The sequence below is a fragment of the Metopolophium dirhodum genome, chromosome 1, assembly GCF_019925205.1.
Source record: "Metopolophium dirhodum isolate CAU chromosome 1, ASM1992520v1, whole genome shotgun sequence".
Lineage (NCBI taxonomy): Eukaryota > Metazoa > Arthropoda > Insecta > Hemiptera > Aphididae > Metopolophium > Metopolophium dirhodum.
Genome location: NC_083560.1, coordinates 76,567,105 through 76,593,039, shown reverse-complemented (window position 1 = coordinate 76,593,039; position 25,935 = coordinate 76,567,105). Strand labels below are relative to the sequence as shown.

Genomic DNA, 25,935 nt, shown 5'->3' with positions numbered 1-25,935 from the left:
CATAATATCTTATTTTATTGGCCGTAGCCATTTTCCTCCAACAACAAGATACCATGGATAATTCCACTGTCCATTTTCCTCCAATAAATAAATATAATAATAAATTAGTTAATATAAATAATTTTTGCATTTGAAAAAAAAAATTCATATATATGTTGTTTACAATTAAAACTTTGTTCAACTTTTGCTTTTATTGTTATCCAGAATTAAAACGTTATCACAGTTTTGCATTTATCGTTATTTAAAATAGTGTTAATACCTATAAAATTCAAAAATAATAACTTATTCGGATGGGTAATGGCCCGGATACGAAATTAAATATAATCAATTTTTAGATTGTTGCATGAAATAAATATTTCTACGAAACCAATAGACCTTTTAAATAAATAGATTTTAATATATTTTGTTTTGCGTTATTTTTCGGTCAATGATATTCTATAATTTACATTCTCGTTATTTTTCATTTAATGATATTCTATAAATTAAGGTTTGCGTTATGTTTTGTTTAATGATATACTATACCGCCAATGTTTCGCTAATGCAAGATTACTTAGATATTAATTTGATATTATTTTATTTTCTGAATGTAAACTAATAATTTTAGTTTTGGACCACTTTTAGTCACGTTTCCGTGGTAATGTAGCAATATAAATTTAGCGTCACCACCGCGGATTCTTCATAATGTTGAAAAAAGTTATATCGCTTGTGTCAATAGAAAAATTTATGCTTTTTGCACATTTTTTTTATTCAATAGATTTATTGTAATGCTAAAATTATAGTTCGCGTATGTAAATTTTGTAAGTATAACTATGGATGGAACAAAATATATGAATTATGCCAGTATTTTGATAATTCAAAGACTTAAAAAAATTCTTTGTAAACGACGTTATATCGGTATATGCTTTTACTCGATTCGGGGCAAAAAAAAACAAATTCAATTTGGATATCACGTGACAGGGTGACGTATAGTAAAGTTGATTGTGAGAAAAACATTGAACGCATGGGTCTTTTCCAGCAACGTTAAGTGTTTGTCTCTGTGCTTTATTTATAGTCATTGCAAATGCTAATTTAAAGGGAAATTGAATACGTCTAAACTAAAAAGGTAAATCTGAGGGTATAATTGGTATTCTTGGTATTAAAACAGTTTTTTCATAACCACAACCCGTTAATATTATGCACTCGAACAATGAACTTCTCAATTTTTTGATTTGTAGTCTTGTACCAGTGAACATTGTGGGTGCGCTCAAATTTCTCATTAAAATAATAGGTGCCCCTATTTTTAAAATCAGTGTATGCGGTGGGACTCCAGAAGGCGTTAAAGAGTTAATAAATTTAGTTGGGAAATGGACTTTATCCTCCTTTTCTAAAACTGTATCAACTGAATAGTACATTTGTGATTGTGCGTCAAACCTAGATAGAATCAAATCATTTAATTTGTCGACTTCCTCATTTATTGGTGACAAATAGCCCTTTCTTGAAACCGTTTCAGTGATTTAGAAGATATATTTTGAATGTTCAGGTACATGTTTTGAATCAATTTTGTTATAGTGGGTACTGAATTACAGACATTTTTAATATTTATTTTATCATTCGTTGCTTGAAATTCGCTATTGCCTATTAAAATTAAATCTTTGACAAAATTTATATTATCTTGACCAGTAGATAGCACTCTCATATTAGTTTCAAGTTCTAATATTTTTAAAAAAGTAGGATCATTTCAAAGACGCGTTGACTTCATCAGCTCCCTCTTGCAATCACAGGCAAGATCTGACGGAAGTCTCACAATACTGTGCAGCCACTCATAGGACTAATATTATTGCGCAAGTCTCGCATCGTTCTATCTAAAGCTTCAATTGAAGTTTTTTGGGACATTGACGCTTCGTCCCAAATAATTAAAAAAACCGACTTCATTTTGTAAAGTAGTAATAAGATAATATATTTTGTTAATTTATTGTTATGTTTTGTTTTGCGGTATTCAATATTTTTTTATTATCGCTTTCCATTATAATTACGTTTACAAATTTCAATCGTATTTGTCAAATATAACGTTATTATAACGTTTGCAAACCCTGGATCCTATCCTTACTCCATCTTTATAATACGGAACGTAATACTACAACAATGGCTAAAATATTGGAGGAAAATAGACATAATATCAGTCTAAAATAATGTGGAGTAAAATGGATCCACCCATTTTATTAGCTGTCCCATAAGTTTACCACTCCTAGATCTAATACTAGAGAGTAGTATTTTAATTTCACGTATTGTTTGGAAAATGTCTGCATTGCTTTTCTTTTCAATCCAGCTACTGCGGAGTAGTCTTCTCCAGGTCCATATTCCCATTGCGTCTAACTTTTTTTTGTTTCTACTATACAACAAAATACTCCATATGTAGGTAACTTTTACAAAGTTTTTCCAGGTTCTTAGACTAAGATTATTATTCATGTGTAGTTGTAATTTCTGAGTAGACATTCTTTTTGCATTCGCTATTCGATATTTCATTTCTACCGAACATCTAGTGTCATTGATTCGTGTACCTACTCCTTATTATTTGTATTATTGTAGTTGATTAATTTATTGATAATCAAGTTGTTAACGATAGGTGCTCTGCTTTCTTTACTAACTATCATGGCTTCTATTTTATTTTTATTGGTTTTCATAAGGCATCTACTTAAGATTTCATTAAATGTAGAAAGTGATTTATTATATTTTAATAATATTTTTTTTGTGCTTATGTCAATATAAAATTTATAAAATATTATTTTTTTAAATTGTAGTACTACCAAATGAGAATGGTGGTGGCAAGTATATTATTATTATTTATTTATGTATATTTATAAATTATGTAAAAATCTTTTATAACTGAATCAAATAGTTATAACTATGGACTGCCTCAGAAATTTGTAAGATGCTAACATTGTAACTCATAAATTTCGTTTTCTCATATATATTAATGTTTTACAACATTTTAAATATTAATGGTCTACTAAGAGATTTTCCATTAACCTATCTTCTTTCAATTTTAATTATTTTAAGAACACACACATAGGTACACAAAATATACGGTCGGTCTTTACATCTAAAACTACAAAACATACAAACTTTAATTTTGTAATAATGGTTCATCAAATGATCTAAATGAGCAATAAGAATGGATTTTCCGATATTCACATTTTAAAGAGATGGTAAAAAATCAAAAAGGGTATCTTAAGATTCAATATGTAATCTGAGTAAGTTTAGAGAGTAAGAAGTATGAACCATGTTAAAAAAACACCATCTACTAAATCTAACCTGGGACTATGCTCAATTTTTATGAGTGAAAGATGAACATTATATTGATCAAACTGTATTATAAAAGTTTTAACGCGTTTATTTTAATTGTTTAAAATATAATTCATTAATAATAATTTAACCGTCAATATTACATATTTTGTACAATTTTTAATTTTTAAACAGGATTTATCGAATATGACTGCAAGTATATTATAACTATTAATATAATAAATGACAAATTTATTAAAAAAAAAATCTTATACCTATAAATCGATAAAACATTTATAATCAGCAGGCGATTGCCTCAGAAATGTATAATTACCTAGCTATCATCGTAATACATACATTTAGTTTTCCCCCATTTTTTGCGTTCTATAAAAATTTAAAATTTAAAAGTATTACTAAGGTTTTATCTATAATTCTATCCTCTATTCGTTTTCAATTTTTAGATATTTAAAATTTGAATCTGTGAGTTTTAATCATAGGTACAATACAACAAATCTACCAATATAAGAATGCAATAGTTTTGAAGATCATTGTAATTCTATTAACTGTTTATAAAATCTAAATTAGAATCTTGCCACAAATGTTTAAGAGATCCGGGACAGAATATCAATGATAAATTGTAACATTAATAATTATGGTGATATAAATATTAAATTTGTGAAATATTATTCTTTATACAGCTACGATATCCCAAACATATAGTAAAGGTATATTATAATAGACGTTAAAAATACATTTTTATTTTAATATAAAATATTATATAACTTATTAAAATACCCAAAGTCAGAGGGTTGGGCCACCCTCCTCACGTAATTTCATGTTATGTTCCTTAGACTCTTCGAACATATTTTTTAAGTGACTTACCCTCAAGGTTTATCTTAAAAATATTATTTTTGACAGTTACAATGAACCTAATTACAATTGTATTAACATATAGTTTAACAATAGATGAACTACACATAACTAATTATCTTGAAAGAAATATCATATAGACTGGTGTAAATGAAATGAAATGTGTATATTTTTAAAGGATCTTGGAACTACATTTGTTAGGACTTTTTCAGCCAGCTCGTCTTCTAACAAGCTGAGAGAATAGTCAAGTGACCAATTTTGGCCGCGCTTGCTTCAGTTGCGTTGGCGGCACGTAAGTGGATGCACTCGTCTGATCGTAACTTCCACTGATAGAAACGAATGAAATTGAGACGCTCCGTTTTGAACTTGACGTACATATCGAAGCACTACCGTTGAATATTCAAAAAAAAAATTATAATCTGTACTATAAAAGCGAAATAGAAATCTTTGTCATGGGTTGGTTCCGAAACGGCTAGACAGATTTGGATGATTCTATTTTGTAGTGTTTGCAACTACTAGGACAAGGTTTTTACGAAAGAACATTTTAGGAAAATCCACCGGGAAAGTAGAAAATCTGGACGTCAAATATAAAACAGTGGTGCTATCTGTCCAGGAAAAAAATAAACTAAATAATAATATAATTTTGTTTATTGTAAGGTTGCTAATGGTTATGGTTTTGGTTGTTAATTTTAAGAATTTTATTAAAATAAAAAGAGGAAATTAAACTTTGGCCGTTCCACAAATGGTACCAAGAGGATGCGCTTATCTAGGAACAATATAGTTGAAGATGAAATTAAATACATGTTTTTGCAGCGATGCCAACGAGGGGTTATTAATTTGGAGTCAGCTAAAGCCTAAGAAATAAGAAAATAAGGCTAAGTAGTAAGGTTTTGATTGGAGATATGACCATTGTTTGTCCATTTTGTTCTGCGGTAAAATTCAAAAACTCATTCATAAACTTCTTCAATGTGTAACCCTAATCTATACTAAAAGCATGTCCCGATTTTTTGTAACGCATACAAATCCACAACGTATCGTCACCAAATTTTTTACTGTTTTATCTGACAGTCTGCTGAAGATTTTAGTACCACTTTTGTTAATAAAAAATAAGTACTTATAAAATTCTTGAAAAATAAAAAACAAAGCTAATCTACTTATGTATGATTGCATGGGGTATTTCGGGTATTCCCGTTACCGATCGCGTTAGTGTCTATAGAACCTTTGAGTTTCAATCTACCTGCAACCTGACTTTTTTCTTTTGTGTGTGTTTTATCGCCGTCTACAAATGAATTATTTATAGAAGTAAAATTCAACAATCTAAATATATCTATACTTATATATTCATATATTTACGTGCTAAATATACGCTATATGTGGAAATGGAATATTTGTGTCAAATGTACTCTGAAACTACTCATCCGATTTTCTTGATGTTTTTTTAAATGAAATAGTATTTAGCGAACCAGGCTATAGGTTTAATTTCAAGGTAATTTTAAAATTACCCACTTGACCGAAATATATATTTATAAAATAAACAAATATTATGCTCGACTGCACGAGTAACAGCCATACTATTTGCAAACAACTATCCATAGGGGTGGAGCACGCGGGACACAGCTAGTAATAAATAAATATTATTCTCAATAAATTTCTATAGCCCATACCAATTATTAGTATACAACCATTTCAAAGATGATGAGAAACTTTGCCCGTATATCTTCCAATATTAAATTGTGTATTCCTTCAGTCATCGTTCAATAGTCTTGTTAACTATTGCCACGCTATTGGTATTAAATTATTATAAATCTATTACCATAAACGAATAAACTATGCCAAGTGTAAAGTAATACAGTTTCTAAATCATGCAATCTTGCTGATTACACTTATACCTATAATGGTTTACCTTTAAATCGAGTCACCCAGATAAAGAATCTAGGTATAATATATATTTTTTCACTTTCCTTTAGACCTCATATTGAAAACATCACTTCTAAGGTCTTAGACTAATTTGGTTCCTACGTCACCATACTAATAATTTGACCTCAGCATCCTGTTTAATAACTTTTTATTGCGCTCTTAAATTTTTGACTATGACTTGATCATTTGGAATCCTTATTTCCGAATTAAAATAAAATTAGTTGTATGAGTGCAGAATCACTTCTTGCTAAAAATTGATCTCCTGAATTTTTTTATCTACCAGTTATGAATACGCTAAATCTTTGTTCTCTCGAGGACAGGCATCTAAGGGCTGATCACAATTTTTTATTAAAATTAATTCAGAGTAATACCGATGCACCACATCTCCTTGAGCATGGCTATGGCTTATCATAGAGTTCCAGCCATCCATACTAGATCCCCTGACATCTTTGACATCATAAGTTTCCATTCTAACTTTTTATCGAATGATCCTTTTGTTAGAACCATCCGTAGCTTAAATGATAATAATGTTGATATATAGGCCATATATTTCTATAATTTGAATGTGATTTGTTTATTTTTAAATGTATTAACATTTTTTTGTCTATTACACTCATGCCATTATGATGTTATAATAATAACCTTTATATGTATTATTTCATACTATTTATATGTAAAAGCTGATTGGCGTTTGTATAATAAATAATAAATTATATAAAATTTAAATCTTAAAATAATATAAGTACATATAAAATGTAATAAAATATTAATATGAGTTTGTATTTATTAAATCTTAGAAAATACGTACGAAAATATCATTGTAACATATAATTTAAGTAAGAACATTATTATAGAATACATGTACCTTTTTAACTTCAATTGATTTATTAAATTAATTATGCTTTACCAATAAACATTAATACAGATCAAATTTCTACAAATTTCAATACAGAAACAAAGCCAGTTTTTAATTTTCACTTTGCAGCAAAAAAAAATGTTTTACACTCGTCTGAGTTATCACGTGTTGCTTGGAAGACTTAAACAATATTTATAATTTACACTTTTTTATTTTATGTTGTAGGTTTTTTCAATTATACTGAGAGTTCCAGAATAATAATTAATGGTATGTTAATTATATTGTACTGTGTAGACTGTGATGATTGGGGATAGATAAAAATAATCTAACCTCATCTTACGTAAATTATTATTTAGTAACGAATTTTTTTGCTGTCGTTACAGAACAATTGATGTTATGGTCAGGTATATAATTTTTACATAATTTTTCCAAAGTAAAAATTTGAAAGATGTATTCATAACATAAAAATAATATGCAGCTATTTTTCTGGATCTGTGATTTAATAATATTGATTAAAAATCATAATGATTTTTTTCTAAATTAAAATTCATTTAAGTCATATGTAAAGAGCAGTTCATATGAAAAATCTAATTTTTACCGTGATTAAATAATTTAATTTGAGTAAGTGATAAATTTGTTTCAAATGATTTGTAATAAATAATAAATACATAATATTACCTACATAGTTTTACATTTTTCTCAATAAATTCATTTTTCCCTACATATTTACACAATTTGAATAATATAGGAATACGATTATATTTGTAAACTATAAATATACATACATTTCTAGTTTTGAGACAATTTCTTATTTCCAATATTATACGTCCACAAATTAATATATTTCAGGAAATTTAATTTATGGTCGACATAAGTTAGATTATCGAGTTTTATGACCTAGAAAAACGATTGTCAATATTAGTCCACGGTAATGATAATTTTAAATAATTATCCATAAACATGCGTTCAGGACGCGGTTCAGGACGGGGTAGTACCATTGGGAGTGGCAGTTAAGATAAAATGCACACTGTATTAAATACAAATACTGATTTAAACTACCTACATTCAATGGGAGATATCCATTGCGGAATAAATGGGATATTTTTCCAGACAGATCTCACCCGCCTGGACATCGAAAATATGAAATTTCCACCACTGTATTTTCCTTTTTTATTTAATATATTTACATAATTTGGTTCTTTTAATATATTATAATTCTTGCTCTGTTCATAACTAATACCTATTTTAAATAATGTAATATATTGTCGTTATCCTAAAGTTAAAACATAATTCAAATTATTAAAAAAATTAACAATATTCTTTGTTATAGAATCGAAACAAGGCTACTTCAATAAGATGTTTGAAGACTTACAAATCCAGAATAAATGTTTGTATACTTGTGCAAACTTATAATGAATAATAATATTTATTTATTTTCAATTAATTAGTAAAATAATAACAAATTATTAAATTCTTAATTTTCATCTGTTTCTATTTTCTGTGCATACTAGTTGCCTCCCAAAATATACGAATTGCCTCCCATCCCTATCGCAAATAAAAAGGCTAATTTACATTATTTTCCTCCGATGACCAGGTAGTTCATAATTATATACGCGTGGCCTCCCTAGAATTTTGGGACTAGTTGCCTCCCGTATAGAATTAGTTAGGGGTTTTATGATTAGATAATGAAATATTATCTATATTACCTATACTAATTGAAATTATTATAGTGTTCACACAAATGCGCAATATACTATGTGTTTACTTTGTCGTTCAAATTACGGTTCGGTTTGTATTATCAGCAGCTTTCATCAAGTATATTGTGTACAATTAGATAGATATCTCGTAACTCGGAAGTCATGGTATCAAAAGAATGAAATAATATTATGTAAGAATAGTTTTGTGGTGATATTGTAATAAATACCATTCAACATCAGTGGCGTGTCCAGGAATTTAAAATGGGGGGACAACATTTTTTTTTTGAATAAACAAAAAAAAAAGTGTGTAAGTGGAAGTCGCTCTGCTGTACAGTAAGCTACAAGTGTGTGACTGTAAATTTGAATTCAAGTGTTTATATCATGTGTGCAAAAAACGGTTCTGAGCAGAGACGGTTTGGCAACCTAGGATATTTTATATTATACTTATATTGTTAATATATATACATTTTTAACTACAAAATCATTTTAGAAGCTTGTGGTTTTACAATGGTATTTATTTATTTATTTTTTTTTACCCTGGATACAAAATTTCTACCAAAAGGTGTGCTTTGATTTCAACATATAGTATCTTATATTTTACCAAATTGGATCAAGATGGAACTTTAAAGAGGTTCTTTTTCAAATTACTCAATAGTAATTTAATGCCACAGAAAATCCACCAACAACTTACGAAAAATCACTAAAAACATAATTTCAATTTTTAACGCTTTGTTCATCACCATAGAAACGAATAAAAATAATAATATTATAATATTAGTTCAACTTAAAGGCTATAGGTAATAAATAATAACAATGTAAAATATCCAGACTGATAACCCATCTCCACTCAGAATCATTTTTCTTATACAAAGATATCATATCATTGAATTCAAGTTTAATACAATCCATTGTAAATTGACTCACGTGTAACCTACAGTACAACAGAGTGACATCCACTTACCCACTTTTTAAATTTTAAGTTTATTAAATTTTGTCAAAATTAAAACTTTAAATATTTAAAAAAAATGTGCTTATGTGTTTTTAATATATTTCAACTGCTATTGTAAAAATATATTAGGAGCCGTGTATTATATTTTCACGATTTTTGACCAAACAAATAAAAATTTATTTATATATCATATATATTATATAAAAAAAATATTCAATATAAGAAAATCGATACATGGGAAATCGAGTGAATCCAATGATGTTAAAATTTGATTTTCCGGTAAACATTTTTTTTTTTGATAAAGGTCGACAATCTTATGAGGAATCTTGTATTAAATTATCAATTATTAGATAGTTAGATAAAAAATTGTATGAATTTATAACTCAAAATAATTTGCACATTTTCGTGATTTTTACGTAATTTATCAAAATTTGAACTAAATGCTAATAATAAAAATTGAGACTATTTTTAAATATTTTTCAACTGCCATTGTAAGAATATATTAGGAGCCTCGTATTAAATTTCAAGCTTGTTGACTCAACGAATACAATTAATAATTTAGAAAAATCAATGACTCTGGACAGCCGTAATAACTAAGTTGTTTTCTGTAGGTCGGTAAAAAAAGACAATGTGGGGGATATAACCCCTAACCTCCCCCCCCCTTAGCACACTACTGTATGCCAACTCAAATCCAGGTGATGTACACTTTGTCCGGGCAATCTCGTACAAATGAGCCTACCAATGTATGAACAAATTGAGTATTAAAATAGTATTATTGCGTTGCCCAAAATGTTCGGCTATTGCATAACAATGCCCGATTTCCTACATGGCCCATAACATATACACCAAGAATGATACTTACATTTATTTATTTAATAGCAACAATGAATAAACATTATTTAGCTTAGTTTAATGGACCGGAGTCAATTACAAAGTATAACCAAAAGGAAAACGAATAACATATAATTGAATAGTTAAACAGGCGAATTTAAAAGAGTTTATTATTCAATACATAATGTTATATCATATTATTGAGTATACTATATTAGTTTTATAAATTAATCTATTTATGTGGAACTGTTTAGTGAAGTTTATGAACCACTACTTACTTAATTCTATACGGGAGGCAACTAGTCCGAATATTCTTGAGAGGCCACTCGTATATAATTATGAACTACCTGGTCATCGGAGACAACTAGTGTAAATTAACCTTTTTATTTGCGAAAAGGATGGGAGGCAATTCGTATATTTTGGGAGGTTAACTAGTATGCACTGAAAAAAGAAACTGCCGGTAATACGAACCGATCCGTAATTTGAGCGACAAAGTGAACACATAGTATATTGCGAATTTGCGCGAACACAATAATAATTTCAAACATTATAGGTAATATAGATAATATTTCATTATCTTATCGTAAAACCCCTACCTATTCGAAATCCAATAAATATAATAATGTCACGACGTCGCGTAGTCCGTCATTACTACTGTAATATAATGTAATACCTATCGGTGTAGATGCAAAAAATTTGGTCGACTTTTGTAACTCAAAGTGCCATAATAGTTGTGTATGTGTTTATAAATTAAGTATAATTTAATGCTACCTTAGTGACTACGAATCTAAGATGACTTATATTCATCTTGTTCATGTCAAACCACTTTTAGATAAAAATATGAATTCTTCAGTAGGAGATACCATACATCGGTAGTTGTAATATAGTATCTATTTTATGGTATCTTAATAAATTTATTCTGCATGTAATAACTTTGAAGGCCTTTTACATGATAATGTTTCAGTGACTGCTTTTCTTTTTAAAGAGTTACTAATTTCTTGCCTATTAAGTACTTGTTCAGATAATGCTACATGATTATTATGGTTCAACTTACTTTCGTCAAAGATTACTTTTATACAAGCCTTACATATTTTTGAAGTACAGTTCCACCGTTCTTAGATGAAGGCTAACATTTTTTGAAAACTAAATTTAAAGCATTTAATAATCTTAACACATTTGCCCTTTCACTAATCATGTTTCGCACTTCACATTGATCCATTCTAAAAACTTATTTAAAAGAATATTTATAAAAATAATATCGTACAAGGAGAACGAGTGTTGAAAATCAACTAAACGTTACTCGATCACGTATATTATTTACATTAGTCTGCTAATATAATGTGCTAGATGTGTAAAAGTTGGGGGGCTTCGCCCCCCCCCCCCCCCACAGCCACCATATATACTACGTTATTATTAATTTTATTTTTATAATTACATACACTTTATTACTACCTTACCGCAATTGAGCCGCTATAGTTTACAATCATTCTCCTAAAATATATGATTATACATTTACATTTTTATGATTACCTATGTTAAACCCCCCTATCCCCACTTCTTTTTAAGTCAAAAAACATAAATATTTATTAACATTTATAGTCTTAAAAGTATACTCGGTAGTAGATAAATTATGTATCACAACTTTGAATAATTAAAAATAAATGAAATCATCATTTTTTGTAGATCAATTGTTATATTTATGTAATTGTGTGACACAGTGTAGGTACACAAAATAATATTTTTTGACAAAATTATTTTCAGTAATGTATGTGACCGTGAATCTCGGCGTCGGCGATCGTTATCGATAAGCTTATAATTTTAGACGTATAATATATGTATATATAATAAATATAGATCCATAAAATGAAGTTAAAAATAGATGTGTAAAATGTAAAAATAATAACGGTTTCTAATGAACGTGATAACATGGAATTATGTTTGGTATTATTGTTTATTTGTTAATACTGTTTATATTATTGATTTATAAGTATACGCATCAAAAAAAAACTGGAGAAGTCGTTATACGCCGTATACTCGCGTATACGCCCCACTACACCACTGATTATGTATATCTTATCATTACACAAAAGAGTATATTATCTTAATGTATAGCAAGGGTGTCCACCAATCAAAACTACGTTATTACTAATAATATATTTAGAATTACATACACTTTACTACTACCTTACCGCAATTGAGCCTCTATAGTGTACAATCATATTCCTAAAATATATGATTATACATTTAAATTTGTTATGATTACCTATGTTAATTTCTTAACCCCCCTATCACTGAAACTCTTTATACGCCCCACTACACCACTGATTATGTATATCTTATCATTACACAAAAGAGTATATCATCTTAATGTGTAGCAAGGGCGTCCACCAATCAAAACCTAGGGGGTTGACAATATCTTAAAAATATAACTAAGAACCAACCAAATTGATTTTATTTAATAACAGAAGATAAATACACAACATAGATAAAAGATGTACCTTATGTAATATGTCATATATTATAATATCATCAGTAAAAATAGTTGATTATTTTTAATAACAAAAAATTACGAATCATTTTGCATTTGTCTAGGAGGGGACATCCCACCTCCTTGCACCCCCTAATGGGCGCCCTTGATGTTTATGCGTATAGATAATATAATCGTATCAAATATCAAATATAACAAAAGTCATTAATTACGACCATTAAACTTATTTTGATACATAATGTTTGAACATGTTTGGAACTACTTATACATTTACTAGATTGCTACCTACCCGTTAGGAGGTAGCTAGTATAGTTGTAATAGGTATCTACTCTTTTCGTTCCCACACAATTTAGGGTGCGTTCGGAGGAAACTCGCATATAGTCAGATGGCAATTCATATAACTTATACCAGAAACTACCCTGAATATTGTAACAACATTTTCCTGTTTTAAAAAGTATTTTGAAACAAAAAAAAAAAAGAGGAAAGTAGGTAACACTACTTTTACTTTGAGTGTATCTCATCATTTAGTAAGTCAATGTAAAATATGTGTTGAATTTGAATTCGGCAATGAATTATTTCATAACGAAAAACGACCCTTATATACGGTAACCTCTTTTCTGGGGCCAAAGATAGTTTTTTACTATAGCACTATACAATATACATTACACCTAAACAAGTTTTAGTTTATGACTTTATTCAATTCGCATTTGTACGGACACAAATTTTTTCATTTTGCTGGCATAAAACTAAACAATCAGTAATCATTTAAAAAAGTACCAAAGATATTCTAAGAATATGATGTTACGTCCAAGGTTCATTGTCACTTCTTTCTAATTTTTAAACTAATTCAGTTATATAAAAACCTTGCAAATGGCTTAAAAATGATTTGATTAATTTAATTTGCCACAAAAAAAAATTTTTTTTCATTAAAATTATTATTATTTGTAGCTGAGGAATACTGGACTAAAACAAAGTGGTGCAGAAAATATTACAATCCGTAACCGATTCAAGATAGCACACCTATAACCAATCCACCTCTTTTATAAGAAATAAAAAACTAGTTAGTTTTATAGAAATGTTATTTAATTTAATACGACCTTTCACTGTATTTTAAAAATGTATAATATTTACAAAAACCAAGAAACTTATGCTATATACTAATATTATATTACAAGTAAGAATCAGCCCATTTAAATTATTATTTCATTTTATTTAAATATTGATGTTTAGAATAGGTACATATAAAGTATAAAAATGTATTAACATTAATGTATAGGATAATAACTTTTATGAATTTACAAAAAATATACTGGTGTGTAACATATTAACATTACTATAGTTGTTTTGCTAACTAATAAATGAATAATTAAATTAACAAAATAAACAGAGTTTAGATAAAATAGTGTAAAAACGGTTATCCAGCTTACCAACTTAGTATGACGCTACAAGTTGTAATGAAACGCAATTTGTTGGTAATAAATTGTTTTTATTTATTGAAATATCATGTTTTGAACCTATGTCTTCATCATCTTAGTTTTATATAATTCAAATGTTTTGTATAACAATATTTTATAAATTATTTTAATTATACTCATCAGAGTGTACAATAAAAATAGTTAATGGGGTTACATAAAAGGGTGGGAATGCGAACATATAACTCACAGTTTTGTTCGGTAGCTGGTGAAGTATGCTCTGCTCTCGATGGCGGCGTACTTTCAATAACAACGGCTCGTACAGTGGCACGGTAACACTTTATAGTGACTTACCGGCGTGGACGGTGAATGGGGTGTAGATGAGGACGGCGGCGGCGATGGCTCGGCATTCTCGACTTACTCAGTGGAGTATAATGATCGGACGGCGGCGGCGATGGCTCGGCGTTCTCGACTTACTCAGTGGAGTATAACGATCGGACGGCGGCGGCGATGGCTCGGCGTTCTCGACTCGGCTGACGGATTGACTACTGCGGTGCCTGGTGTTGGTCGTCTCACAGAGTGTACGTAGGGCAACGAGTGACAACAACACACTTTTTCACAGCGTACGGTCGTTCGAAGCGGAAAGGGAATGCCGGGACAGACTATTGAGCATCCGTGTATAACGATGTTTTTAATGGGTCTAGGCCAAAATAGCGAAACAATTTACCGCGAATTTAAAAATCGCGAATTGATAATAGCGTAAATAAAAACAGCGAATTTTAAAATAAGCGATCATACATAATAACGAAACTTAAAATTATATATCATTTTAAATATCTCGCAGCGAAATAATTTTAGGACAAAACCCTATTCAGGTAGGTCACAATAATATCGTTATACCTACTGATATCGTCAATATGCTATCTTAATTATTATTTAACTTATATATATATAGAAAATATGGATAAGATTGTCAATCGCGTTATATTTGAGCTGACACAATGTAATACCTACAGTTGTAGTTCGACAGTGCGTAAATGTGTAGCTTGTATTATTTAACTTAATATTTTCGTTCGTTAAAAAAAAAGTGTGCAGTGAAAAAATATATTAATATTATTATCAATGGAATTTGTAAAAAGTAATAAAAATAAGGATTTATTATTGTATAGTGGCTTTTTGCATCGTGAAGATTGAAAACAAAATAACACAATATATTGGCGTTGCGTAGAAAGTTCATGTAAAGATAGAATAATTACGATAAACGGAGAAATTAAAAGTCAACCTAAGGAAAACTCACATAATCGTGTTCCCGATCCGTGTAAAATCTAATACAAAATGGCTGTGAATAAGATAAAAGAAGCGGCTGTTCATACACAAAATACTCCACATGATATAATCAGTACTGTTCAAATAGTACCTGGAGTAGCCGGTGCAATGCCTTCAGTTCATCATTTAAAACACACCATACGAAGAGTTCGAACACGTAACCAATGCGCACCACCTATTCCGAAAACAGTGAGTGACCTTAGAATTGCTGATGAGTAGGTATACTAAAACGATGAAAGGCGAACAATTTTTAATATTTGACAGTGGGCATCACAAGATCGAATTTTAATATTTTCGACCGAAAATAATTTAAAATTAATGGATCAATCAACTAATTGGTTAGTCGATGGAACTTTTAAAACGGTACCTTCACTTTTTTATCAGTTATTCACTATTCATGTACTTATTCAACAAGGTGACCAAACAGTTAGTCCTACCATTTATGCATTATTAACCGATAAATCTCAATTAACATATACACGTTTTCTTAAATATTTATTAGAAATAAAACCATCTTTAAATCCTACATCGGTAATAATGGACTTTGAACATGCCTCAATCAATGTATTCAAAACTGTTTTTCCACATGCTGAACACCAAGGTTGTTTTTTTCATTTTTCTAAATGTATGTGGCGACAAATTCAAAATGTTGGTCTAGTCGAAAATTATATTAATAATGCTAACTTTGCTCTTCATATTCGTATGTTAGCTGCTTTGGCCTATGTTCCACCAGATAACGTTATTATTAATGCATACGAAGAAATTTTAGAAACACAATTTTATGTTGAAAATGAAGACCTGTTAATGCCATTCTTGGATTATTTCGAGGATAACTGGGTAGAAAAAATAACAGGAAGACGAAAAACTCGACGACAACCAAGACATCCTATTGATATTTGGAATTGTCATTATTCAGCCAAAAATGGTCTTCCAACAACAAACAACGCTGTTGAAGGGTGGCACAGAGGATTTACATCTGTTATTGGTTCGTATTATTTTATTAATAATTAGTATCTTTAGTAATAGAATACATATTCTTTAGGAGCAAGCCACCCTAATATATGGAAATTCATTGATGGAATTAAGAAAGTTCAAAATATAGAAGAATTGAAACGAGAGCAGTATATTGCTGGAGAATAACCACAGAAAAAAAAAAGTACAAGGACTGTAATAAAATAATTCATGCATTAATTACAAATTATAATACTAATGAGAATAAGAACTTCATAAAAGGTATAGCATATAATTTGTCACTGAATGTCTAAATATAATTATATTTAAATTGAATATAATTATTTTATTTAAAATTATTATTATTACTACTATAAATACTTATTATTAGAACTTAACGATATTATAATTATAATGAATGTATTCAAAAAATATATAAGAGACAAATAAACACTAAATATAATGATTTTTTATTTATATTCCATGATCACTCCATATTCTATGGTATGTTTTACTTTTTTAAATTTATTAATCTCATTTATATAAACTATTTTTATCCATTTTTTATTGTAACAAATATGTTTGATTTTTACACTGTGTCATATAAGCAACCCGACAGATAGATGTTTCTCTTTTCGCTATTATGTATTTTCGCTCTTTTTTACAATTCACTATTTTTATTTACGCTATTATTAATTCGCGGTAATTGTTTCGCTATTTTGGCCGGATACCGTTTTTAATATCGTCCGGCTTACTCAGTCTGGGGGCAATGCTGTTATATGTTTGGTAATTGGCGTCCGTGAATAACGATGTTTTACTATCGTCCAGCTCGCCAATATACCGCACTCAGCGGGGAAACTGTTGTTTTTGCCGTGTTTCTGGCTGGTACTTATCATAGTCATGACTTTTACAGGATGCATAGAACATGTAATAGGTTTTTGAAGATTGCCATTTTTTCTTTTTAACTTAAAACCCATTGAAATCCATTACCGATAGTTCGGAACATACTGATTTCAATGATGTCCTCAGAAGGGTTTTAAGTTGATGGGTTCGGTACGAACATGAGTTTATTAACTCGGGCGGCGCGCCGTCGCAAAGCAAGTTTGCTTCTTCACGCTCTCTAGGTTGCGTCGTGAACGGATGTTGCTGCGTTCAGCGGGCGTAATGAGTTATTGATGCGCAAGAGCGCGTCGTGGTACTCGGTACGCGAGAATAAATGGTTAGTGACGAGAGTGCGCCACATGAGCGGGACGTCCAGTTTTGTATCGTTACAAAGTAATCAATAAGAAAATAGTTCTTAAAATAATATAATTTTAGGAATTATTTATCGAAACATATGCCATGATTTAATGGGTGTTGGGTGAATGGGGCTAATATAGGCATATATATATATACACGGGTGAAAATACCGTACAAAACATGGCAATTTTGTTCCAATAATACGGCTTACTGAATGGTTTTAGAGCAAAATACCTTAATTAAAAGTTGTAGAGGAGAGTTACATCGGGTGATGTATAAGACTCAATTTTTGATATTTTAATTTTTTATTTATTCACAAGTAAAAAAGTGAAAAAAAGTGAAAACGCAAAACGATTTTATCGATTTTGAGAATGAAATATCGAAAATCGAGTCTTATACGTCACCCGATATAACTCTTCTCTACAACTATTAATAAAGGTATTTTGCTCTTAAACCATTCTGTAAGCCGTATTATTGGAACAAAATTGGCATAATTTACAGAAAAAAATTTTAATTACGGCCGTAATGTGTTGCTTCCTTTTCTAGCGGCAGCGTTTGTCCCGTCCTAGATCTGACATCCACGATCGCCGGCAGCCGGCAGTTCAAAACCGGTCTGTTATCGGCGGTCTGCGCTTCGCATGTCATTGCATTATTTTTATATATACCTATTATGTTCATAGTTAATATTGTTATTTACATGAAATGAAATAAAATCAAATCACTAAAATTATGTTGGATATATTACAATGCCCGCGACCGTCCTTGCATTACCGTACAGCCCACGGCTGTGAGTAAAAACTTATATTTTTAGTTCCAAAAACACGGCTGACTCACTGGTTTTAGAGCAAAAAACCTCTTATAAAAGTTGAAGAGAAGAGTTGAATCTGTTAACTTAAAGGACTAGATTTTTGATATTTAAATTAGATGAATGTTAATTTGGGTCTTATTTGGAAGTGTGCTTTAATTTAAGTCATCTTATGTAGCGAGAACTTAGTACCGATTTGGGGCACCTCCTTGTCTACTGTCGAAACCATATAGATACCAGAATAAGCCTAGAAATGCATTATAATTTCTTCGAAGCCTTCAGCCAAATCCTAGACAACACCAACAAAATCATCACATTTCTATAACCTATTGATATGTACAACTTAATTTAAAGAAACTATTGTGTTATTTATATGTAAAATTATTAATTTTACTATAATTTAGGGGTTATAAAAGCTATAATATGTGGCATATATAGTATTTGGGAGACTGATAAATGATGTGAGATTTTGGCCTATTAATATTACCTACCTATATTATATTAACAATTATTAATTAGAAACTTATCATTACAATTTAAACATTTAAAGTTGTATAATATAAATAACATATATTTTATTAACAACTCACAAGTCTGGAATAACGATTGAGTTTTATCTTCAAATAAATTATTATGTTCAATCTAATTGTGGATCAGCTTAATTCGGCGTAGGTTGTACCCAGCGGTGAATACACGTGACTAGTGACAGTAATGGTCCAATTACGTCTTATCAAATAACATTTTGACAATAAGTTATTGTAGGTAGTCATCAAAAGGTACAATCACTAGGGCTGACAATTATATGCCCTCAAGACCAATAATGTATGTATACCAACAGTTAACCTAAAATATGCTATAAAAAAAAAAATAATTATTAATCATAATATTCTAATTTAAATTAAATGACTTATATTTGTGTGTATTATACTGAAAATATTGATTTATAAATATTGAATGATAAAATTGATTGATTTTTTATGCACCGTATGAGTATAAACTAGAAGGATCCATGTCAATTGATATTGGTCAATTGATAGCGCGTAGTATAAACAATTGATAGTGTACGACAATTGGTAGTGTCATGATTTTTAATATTTTTTTTTAATTTTTTTAATTCTTATTAAATATAAGACCTAATAAATAATTCTCAAATAATTTATCTCAATAATTTAAATAATAATAATAATAGGTTTTCAGAAATTATCTTTACCAAAGTTCTCAATAATTAAAAATATAATATAATAGTGCCTGATAAAAAAATTAAACTTGCAGTTGAAAATTATGCGCAACTCATCGTAAATAATCTTCTATACTTCTATTATTATAATCACTGCATATATTTTTAAGTTTTTTTGCTCGATCATTGTATTTTTTTTTTTTTTGACGGTAGATTTCCTGCAACTAATTGTTCAACTTTCAATCAATTGACACGTTCTTCTTTTTGTAGTGCAGTAATAAATTTCCATATAGATGGATGAATCGATGAATTCAACATTGATGACAAGCAGTTATCCCAGCCCTCCACTGAATTATTTGTTTGAGGCAAATTTGCTTCCACAAGAAAAAAACAGTTCTAAATTTGAATACTAAATGATTCAATAACGTTTTCTTGAGGTACGAATGCTAAAGCTGGTAACATGCGGACATGCAGATCAAATTCTGAGTCCTCTTTATATTTTTTTGATAAGCCAGTTCCTTGGACATGTCGCCATATACACTGATATAATATGTGCAAAAAACTACCATTTATAACCACATTCAGAAATTCACATTTTACTGCATTTATTGCTGCTTTTTCATAACAGTAATTGGCTTAACATTAGGATTAATCGATTTAAAAGCTCGAAAAAATCGTTTGTAAGTTTCCTTTTTTTTGTAAGGCAGTGCAGCATGAATAGATTGAATAACGTTTGAATAATGTATTCCATGAATCGTGTATAATTGGGAAAATATTGAAGGAGAACTAGAAAAAGTTCCATCACAAAACCAGTTTTCACTATTTTCCATTAAATCAAAATTTCTGTTTGTTGCGATTATTAAAATACGTTTAGAATCAGTGGACCCACTATCGTACTGAAGAAAAAGTTCCCCATCAGTTGTTAATTTAAATTTTTCTAGATTATTAAAATTAAAGTCGACTAGATTTGACGGAGCTGATAGTTAAGTTTGACGAACACGTTGCATAGTTTTTTTCAATGAGGTGGCACTAGGTAGTTGATTTTTAGCTGTTTTAGGTAATGATTTTTTCGGGCTTATTACATTCACACTGATACATGTATTCACTAACCACCAAAATGTTGGTGCCTCTTTCACTCTTTATATATTTTAAACTCATATTATTAAATTAATTATTATTTTAATATTTTAATTTCAAATTTGATAATATATTTTTTTAGTTTTAATAAAAAGAAAATGTTGTCAAAAACGTTGTACATTATTAATTTTCGTACACTATCAATTGTCGTATACGATCAATTGCCGCGCGATCTATTGACGGTATATCAAACTATAAACCAGGACTGATGACTTCGATAGGTACAAGAAAATTAATATTTATTATAACTATAATTTTTTGACTCTCGATTCAAAGAGTTGAATATGTCTGAATCATAAATATGCTCTAAACATCTCTTAAAATCCTAAAATATGTAGGTATTAAAAATGCAAAAATATGCAAAATAAACTTTTGTATACAGAGTCGTTCGGTTATGAAAGACATTTCGGTATAATCTACCTATTGTTTTGACCGACCAATAAAAATATGAAAATGCCTAAAATATATGTTGGCCCTAATTTTCACCATAATACCTTTATAAAATCGATCCGATATTGAATATTATTTCTTATAAATTATTATAGTTTTATGTTCGTATTCATAGTCAATTTATGTGACACACGCCCATTTATATGGCCTGCTCCGATGGGTACCCCGATAAAATATCGCCGGTAAAATATAGCGTGACCAAAATATCGCAACTTAAATATCGCGAAACCATTTTATCGTAAAGAAATAATACTGCCGTACATTATTATCGCGTCTGTATATAGCATTTGACTTAATCTTATCTAATCGTATTCACCTTCTAGCTAGCAATGCATTCAAGTATACTGGTTTTTCATTTTATAATTTCTATTTAGTAATACTTTGTACTGTCACTGTGACACTGTGACTGACACTTTTACAGTTTCACACTTTTATACAGTTTTACTGAGTTTTATTTTTATTTATTTTAATTTTAAATGGAGTTAAATTTTTTAAAAAACTGCAAAAGGTAAAAATTTATTAGTTCATAACGGATATACTTTTACAAAAGAAAAAGATGGTGCTGATTCCAAGGTAAGATACATAATATTACTGTTTATAACATTCTATGCTCGTATCTATATAGATATTTAATTTTTTTTTAATACTTGTATCAATTTTATATACATTTTATTAAATTATACATATTTTTATAACTTTTATCAATTCTACTATATATTAATATAACAATATTATATGCTTGAAATATATTATTGATCTATAATGCAATTACTGCTATATTTCATGCTGGCGGTATATATACTGGTGATATTTATTCCATGCGATATAATGGTTTCGCGATATTTTGGTCACGCGATATTTTACCGGCGATATTTTGTCGGTGATTCGCGCCGATGTCACCTGCAGTGGAACGAACTGATCGAAATCATTCCAAATGGGCATTATACATTACTTTTAGAGGCACAACTTAAACTTACTGTACCTACTATATCCTTACTGAATTGATTTGAAAAACATAATATCTTTTATCCTGGGTCATAAAAATCCTAAATGCTGCGGTAATGATTAGTGATTAGATATAAGTCATAATATAACACATTTACACACAAAGTCCACCCAAAGCTACATAACTTTAATAGGTTAAAGTTTGTACATTCTTAAAAAAGCAAGAACCTAGGATCATAAAAATCCTCTTACATTTTTTTATAATTTTCAACACAATTTTTCCATATAGTTTTTTCATTATTTTGACTTTCAAAACAATACAAATAACCATCATACAGGCGACCATATTTTTTCCTCTTTCACTTTTAATAAAATCTAGAGGGATACTAATTATTATTTTTGTATTTACTATACAATTAGCACTGGACTAAAATTCGTGCACACAGTATATACTTTAGGGGAGACATGCTATTTTCATTCCAGATAAATTATATCCGATAGTATCTATTATTGTAATTGAGTAAGTCGCTGTAAAGTATGTGTAAAATTTAAATTCAAGATGGACCTTTGCGAACGAAAAACGATAGGTACCAACAAAAAACTACCTTTATATTTAAAGGTATCTTCTTTGCTGGGGTAAATCAAATTTTAAAAACCGTACCTTACAGTACATATTAACGTGTATTCAAGTTTCTAATAACAATTTCAGTTTGTTAATCTGTGTTCGGTGCCGACTCCGGTGGTGACAATATTTATTTTTGTCGTGGGTCTACGCCGATAAGGCGTAGAATCTGTTAGAAGACCCCACCCCCCGCCACCGTATAGTGCAAACCGGCTACCCGCCCGGCCGCCGCCAACAGAGGCCTACCGCCGCGTTACACGGACTTTGTAGCAATAATTAAGATAGTCGTCGTTCCGTGCCCACCGCAGTCGTCGAAGTCGTGTGACGCTAGTTGTTTCCGAACTCGCCATTTTTGTTATTACTGCTGCGGCACGTAATATATTTACGCGTTGTTTAGCCATTCGATAATATTCATATTATTGATGTTACGGAATATCAATACGCAAGTGCATTTGCCATCGGTGGCATATCATTTTGTGTAACGTCGTGAGTGCGAACGGGCGACTCGGTTATTATTATAAATTGTCAATATAACTGTTTGAAGTACGTGGGTACTTAAAGCAGTAACGGGTAAGGCGGTAGTATGCCATATTGTATCCAGCAGTGATCGCGCGCGGGTGCGATCAGGATATTTCGCCTAGTGCCAACAGCCAGCAACGTGGATCGCGGGATCAGAACGGTCAAGCAGGCGTCATGGAGGTTTGGTCATAAGGACAGTCGAGTGGTCGGCGGCAACAACTGGTAACGCGGTATCACGACAGTGATACGCGCTTTTATTATCATTGTTTATGATACCATATCATTGTTTTGTATTTTGTTTGTTTATTTTTTATATTGCCTTCGCGGCGTTTTGTATTACTATTATATATTATTGTCTCGACTATCGAGCAATCAGTCCAATATTACATTATATAGTAGGTGGGCGCCTACATCCCTCACATATGTATTACACGGATGCTAATTATTATTTATATTTATTTTATGTTGTGTGGTGTATATCATTTCAATACAGTCCACTTTTTAAGATTGAAAACTCGCCGAAGTTGTTAATTATTTATTATTATTAATAACCTATATCTCTAGGCGAGTAATGATTACAATACACGACACATCAATCTGCTTACTTTCATTTGTATGTATAAAATTTATTTAATTGTGCTGGTTAGTACACTAAGCAACACTGTTGCTTACTTGGTTGCAACACTAAGCACCCAGTAAATAGTAATCTTTTAAAAAATCACCGAATTTATCCCTAGAATATTCTGTTATTTCGCCTTGTGTCCATGATTCATTGTTACTTCTTTTTAACTAGCAAATTAATTTAATAATTTAAATCTGTACAAGCGGTTTGTGAACTATTTGATTAATTTAACTTGACCTAACAAAAAAAAATGTTTAATCGAAGTTATTATTATTTGTAGCTCATCTTCCTTTTACTATATTAAGGTGGTGCCAGACACAACGAAGCCAGAAAGAAACTCAATACAGCATATTACATGTCACCAAACTTTCTATTGATTCTATTATGACCTAATAACAAACAAATTAGTTTTATTGAAATATTATTTAATTTATAATCTTTCACTGTATTTTAGAAATGTATAAAATTTAAAAAACCCAAGGAACCCAATGTAACACATATAAATTGTTCCATTTATACTATTTATTTAATTTATTCAAATATACGATATTTAGATATGGTATCAAATAAAAAATTTTATAAGATAACAGTTTTCATTAACAATAAAATATATTCTGGTGTTATAACTATACTCGTTTTTTTGTTAATTAATAAATAATTAGGTAATCAAAATAATAAAATGATCATATTTTAGATGAGTGATAATGATAATTTTTAAAGTCAGTTATTCAATTTATTAGCTTAGTATGATGTTACAAGGAATTGATTTCATAAAATATATAATACCAAATGTTTTAAAAAATCATTTGAGGAATTATATATTTATTGAAATTCATAAATATTTAAGGTCTGCCGTGTGAAGGTGCTAATATATGTGAATATATTATATTATTGTATATTATAATGGTGAACCCGGCAATACTTCACTATTTCTAGACTTCAGAATAATAATATATTGATTAAATTAACACAATTATTGAAAGCTTGATATCAATCATTGTTATTGTACTTAGTTTAATAAGATATTATACCAACGACCCGGTAGGTATACGTATAAAAAGAAAATAGCACCTTGAAATGCACACATAGGCAATACAACACTCAATATAATTACAGGAATTAGCAGGAATTGTTGAAATATACAATTAATATTAGTAGTCAACCTTGACACGTGTGTACAATTTAGTATCTAGTTATACGAGTATACGACTCACTCTCTTTAAGGATGTAACATGACCTCGGTTGTGCATATATATAGAGCTTTTGAAGTATGAAATACTCACTTGCACAGGCGCCGTCGTACAGTGCGTATACGGTGTGTGTGTACTGCACAGTTAAATAGTCCATTTGTACGTTATTATATATCATACTTATACATAATCATATTGTCGTGTTATTATTCATTTATACTAATACTGAAGTCATTAGTCCGTCCAGCGTCACTTTCAACTTGTTATAGGCCCAGGACACACAGATGCCCAGACACACAGTCTAGTGAATTCGTGATCGAAGCATTTTTATATTTGTATTAACGCAGAGAACTACAACCAGTCGGAGATACCCTGGATTTCGGGAAAACGGGAGAAAAGTGTACATGGTTGTGTTGGTAAATTGGTATACAGGTCAAGTATACGGGATCCATCGGTTATGGAAGACTCAGTGAAGATTACACAATTATGTGAGGAAAACTGGTCGTTATGGAAATTCCAGATGAAGGTAATACTTAATGCCTTGGAAATAGGTGGTATAGTTTCAGGTGAACAGACTAAACCAGGATTACCTATCAAGAAGTTGTCGGAAACAGAGACGACTTAGGATGCCAAAGCACGTTGGAAAAGGCATACAAGTGCCTGGATAAAAA

At 29.9% G+C, this 25,935-nt stretch overlaps 1 protein-coding gene across 1 annotated transcript; it reads left to right on the top strand.

Moving 5' to 3' along the window:
• The first annotated feature begins 15,172 nt into the window (after positions 1-15,172).
• LOC132937092 (uncharacterized) lies at positions 15,173-16,851 on the top strand. The gene has a single exon (XM_061003918.1). It carries the CDS (start codon positions 15,926-15,928, stop codon positions 16,616-16,618), a length of 693 nt encoding a protein of 230 aa, XP_060859901.1. The 5' UTR covers positions 15,173-15,925; the 3' UTR covers positions 16,619-16,851.
• The last annotated feature ends 9,084 nt before the right edge of the window (positions 16,852-25,935 follow it).

Excerpts from the sequence above, each read along its gene's own strand:
- LOC132937092 (XM_061003918.1), top strand. The coding sequence starts at position 15,926 with ATGGATCAATCAACTAATTGGTTAGTCGATGGAACTTTTAAAACGGTA.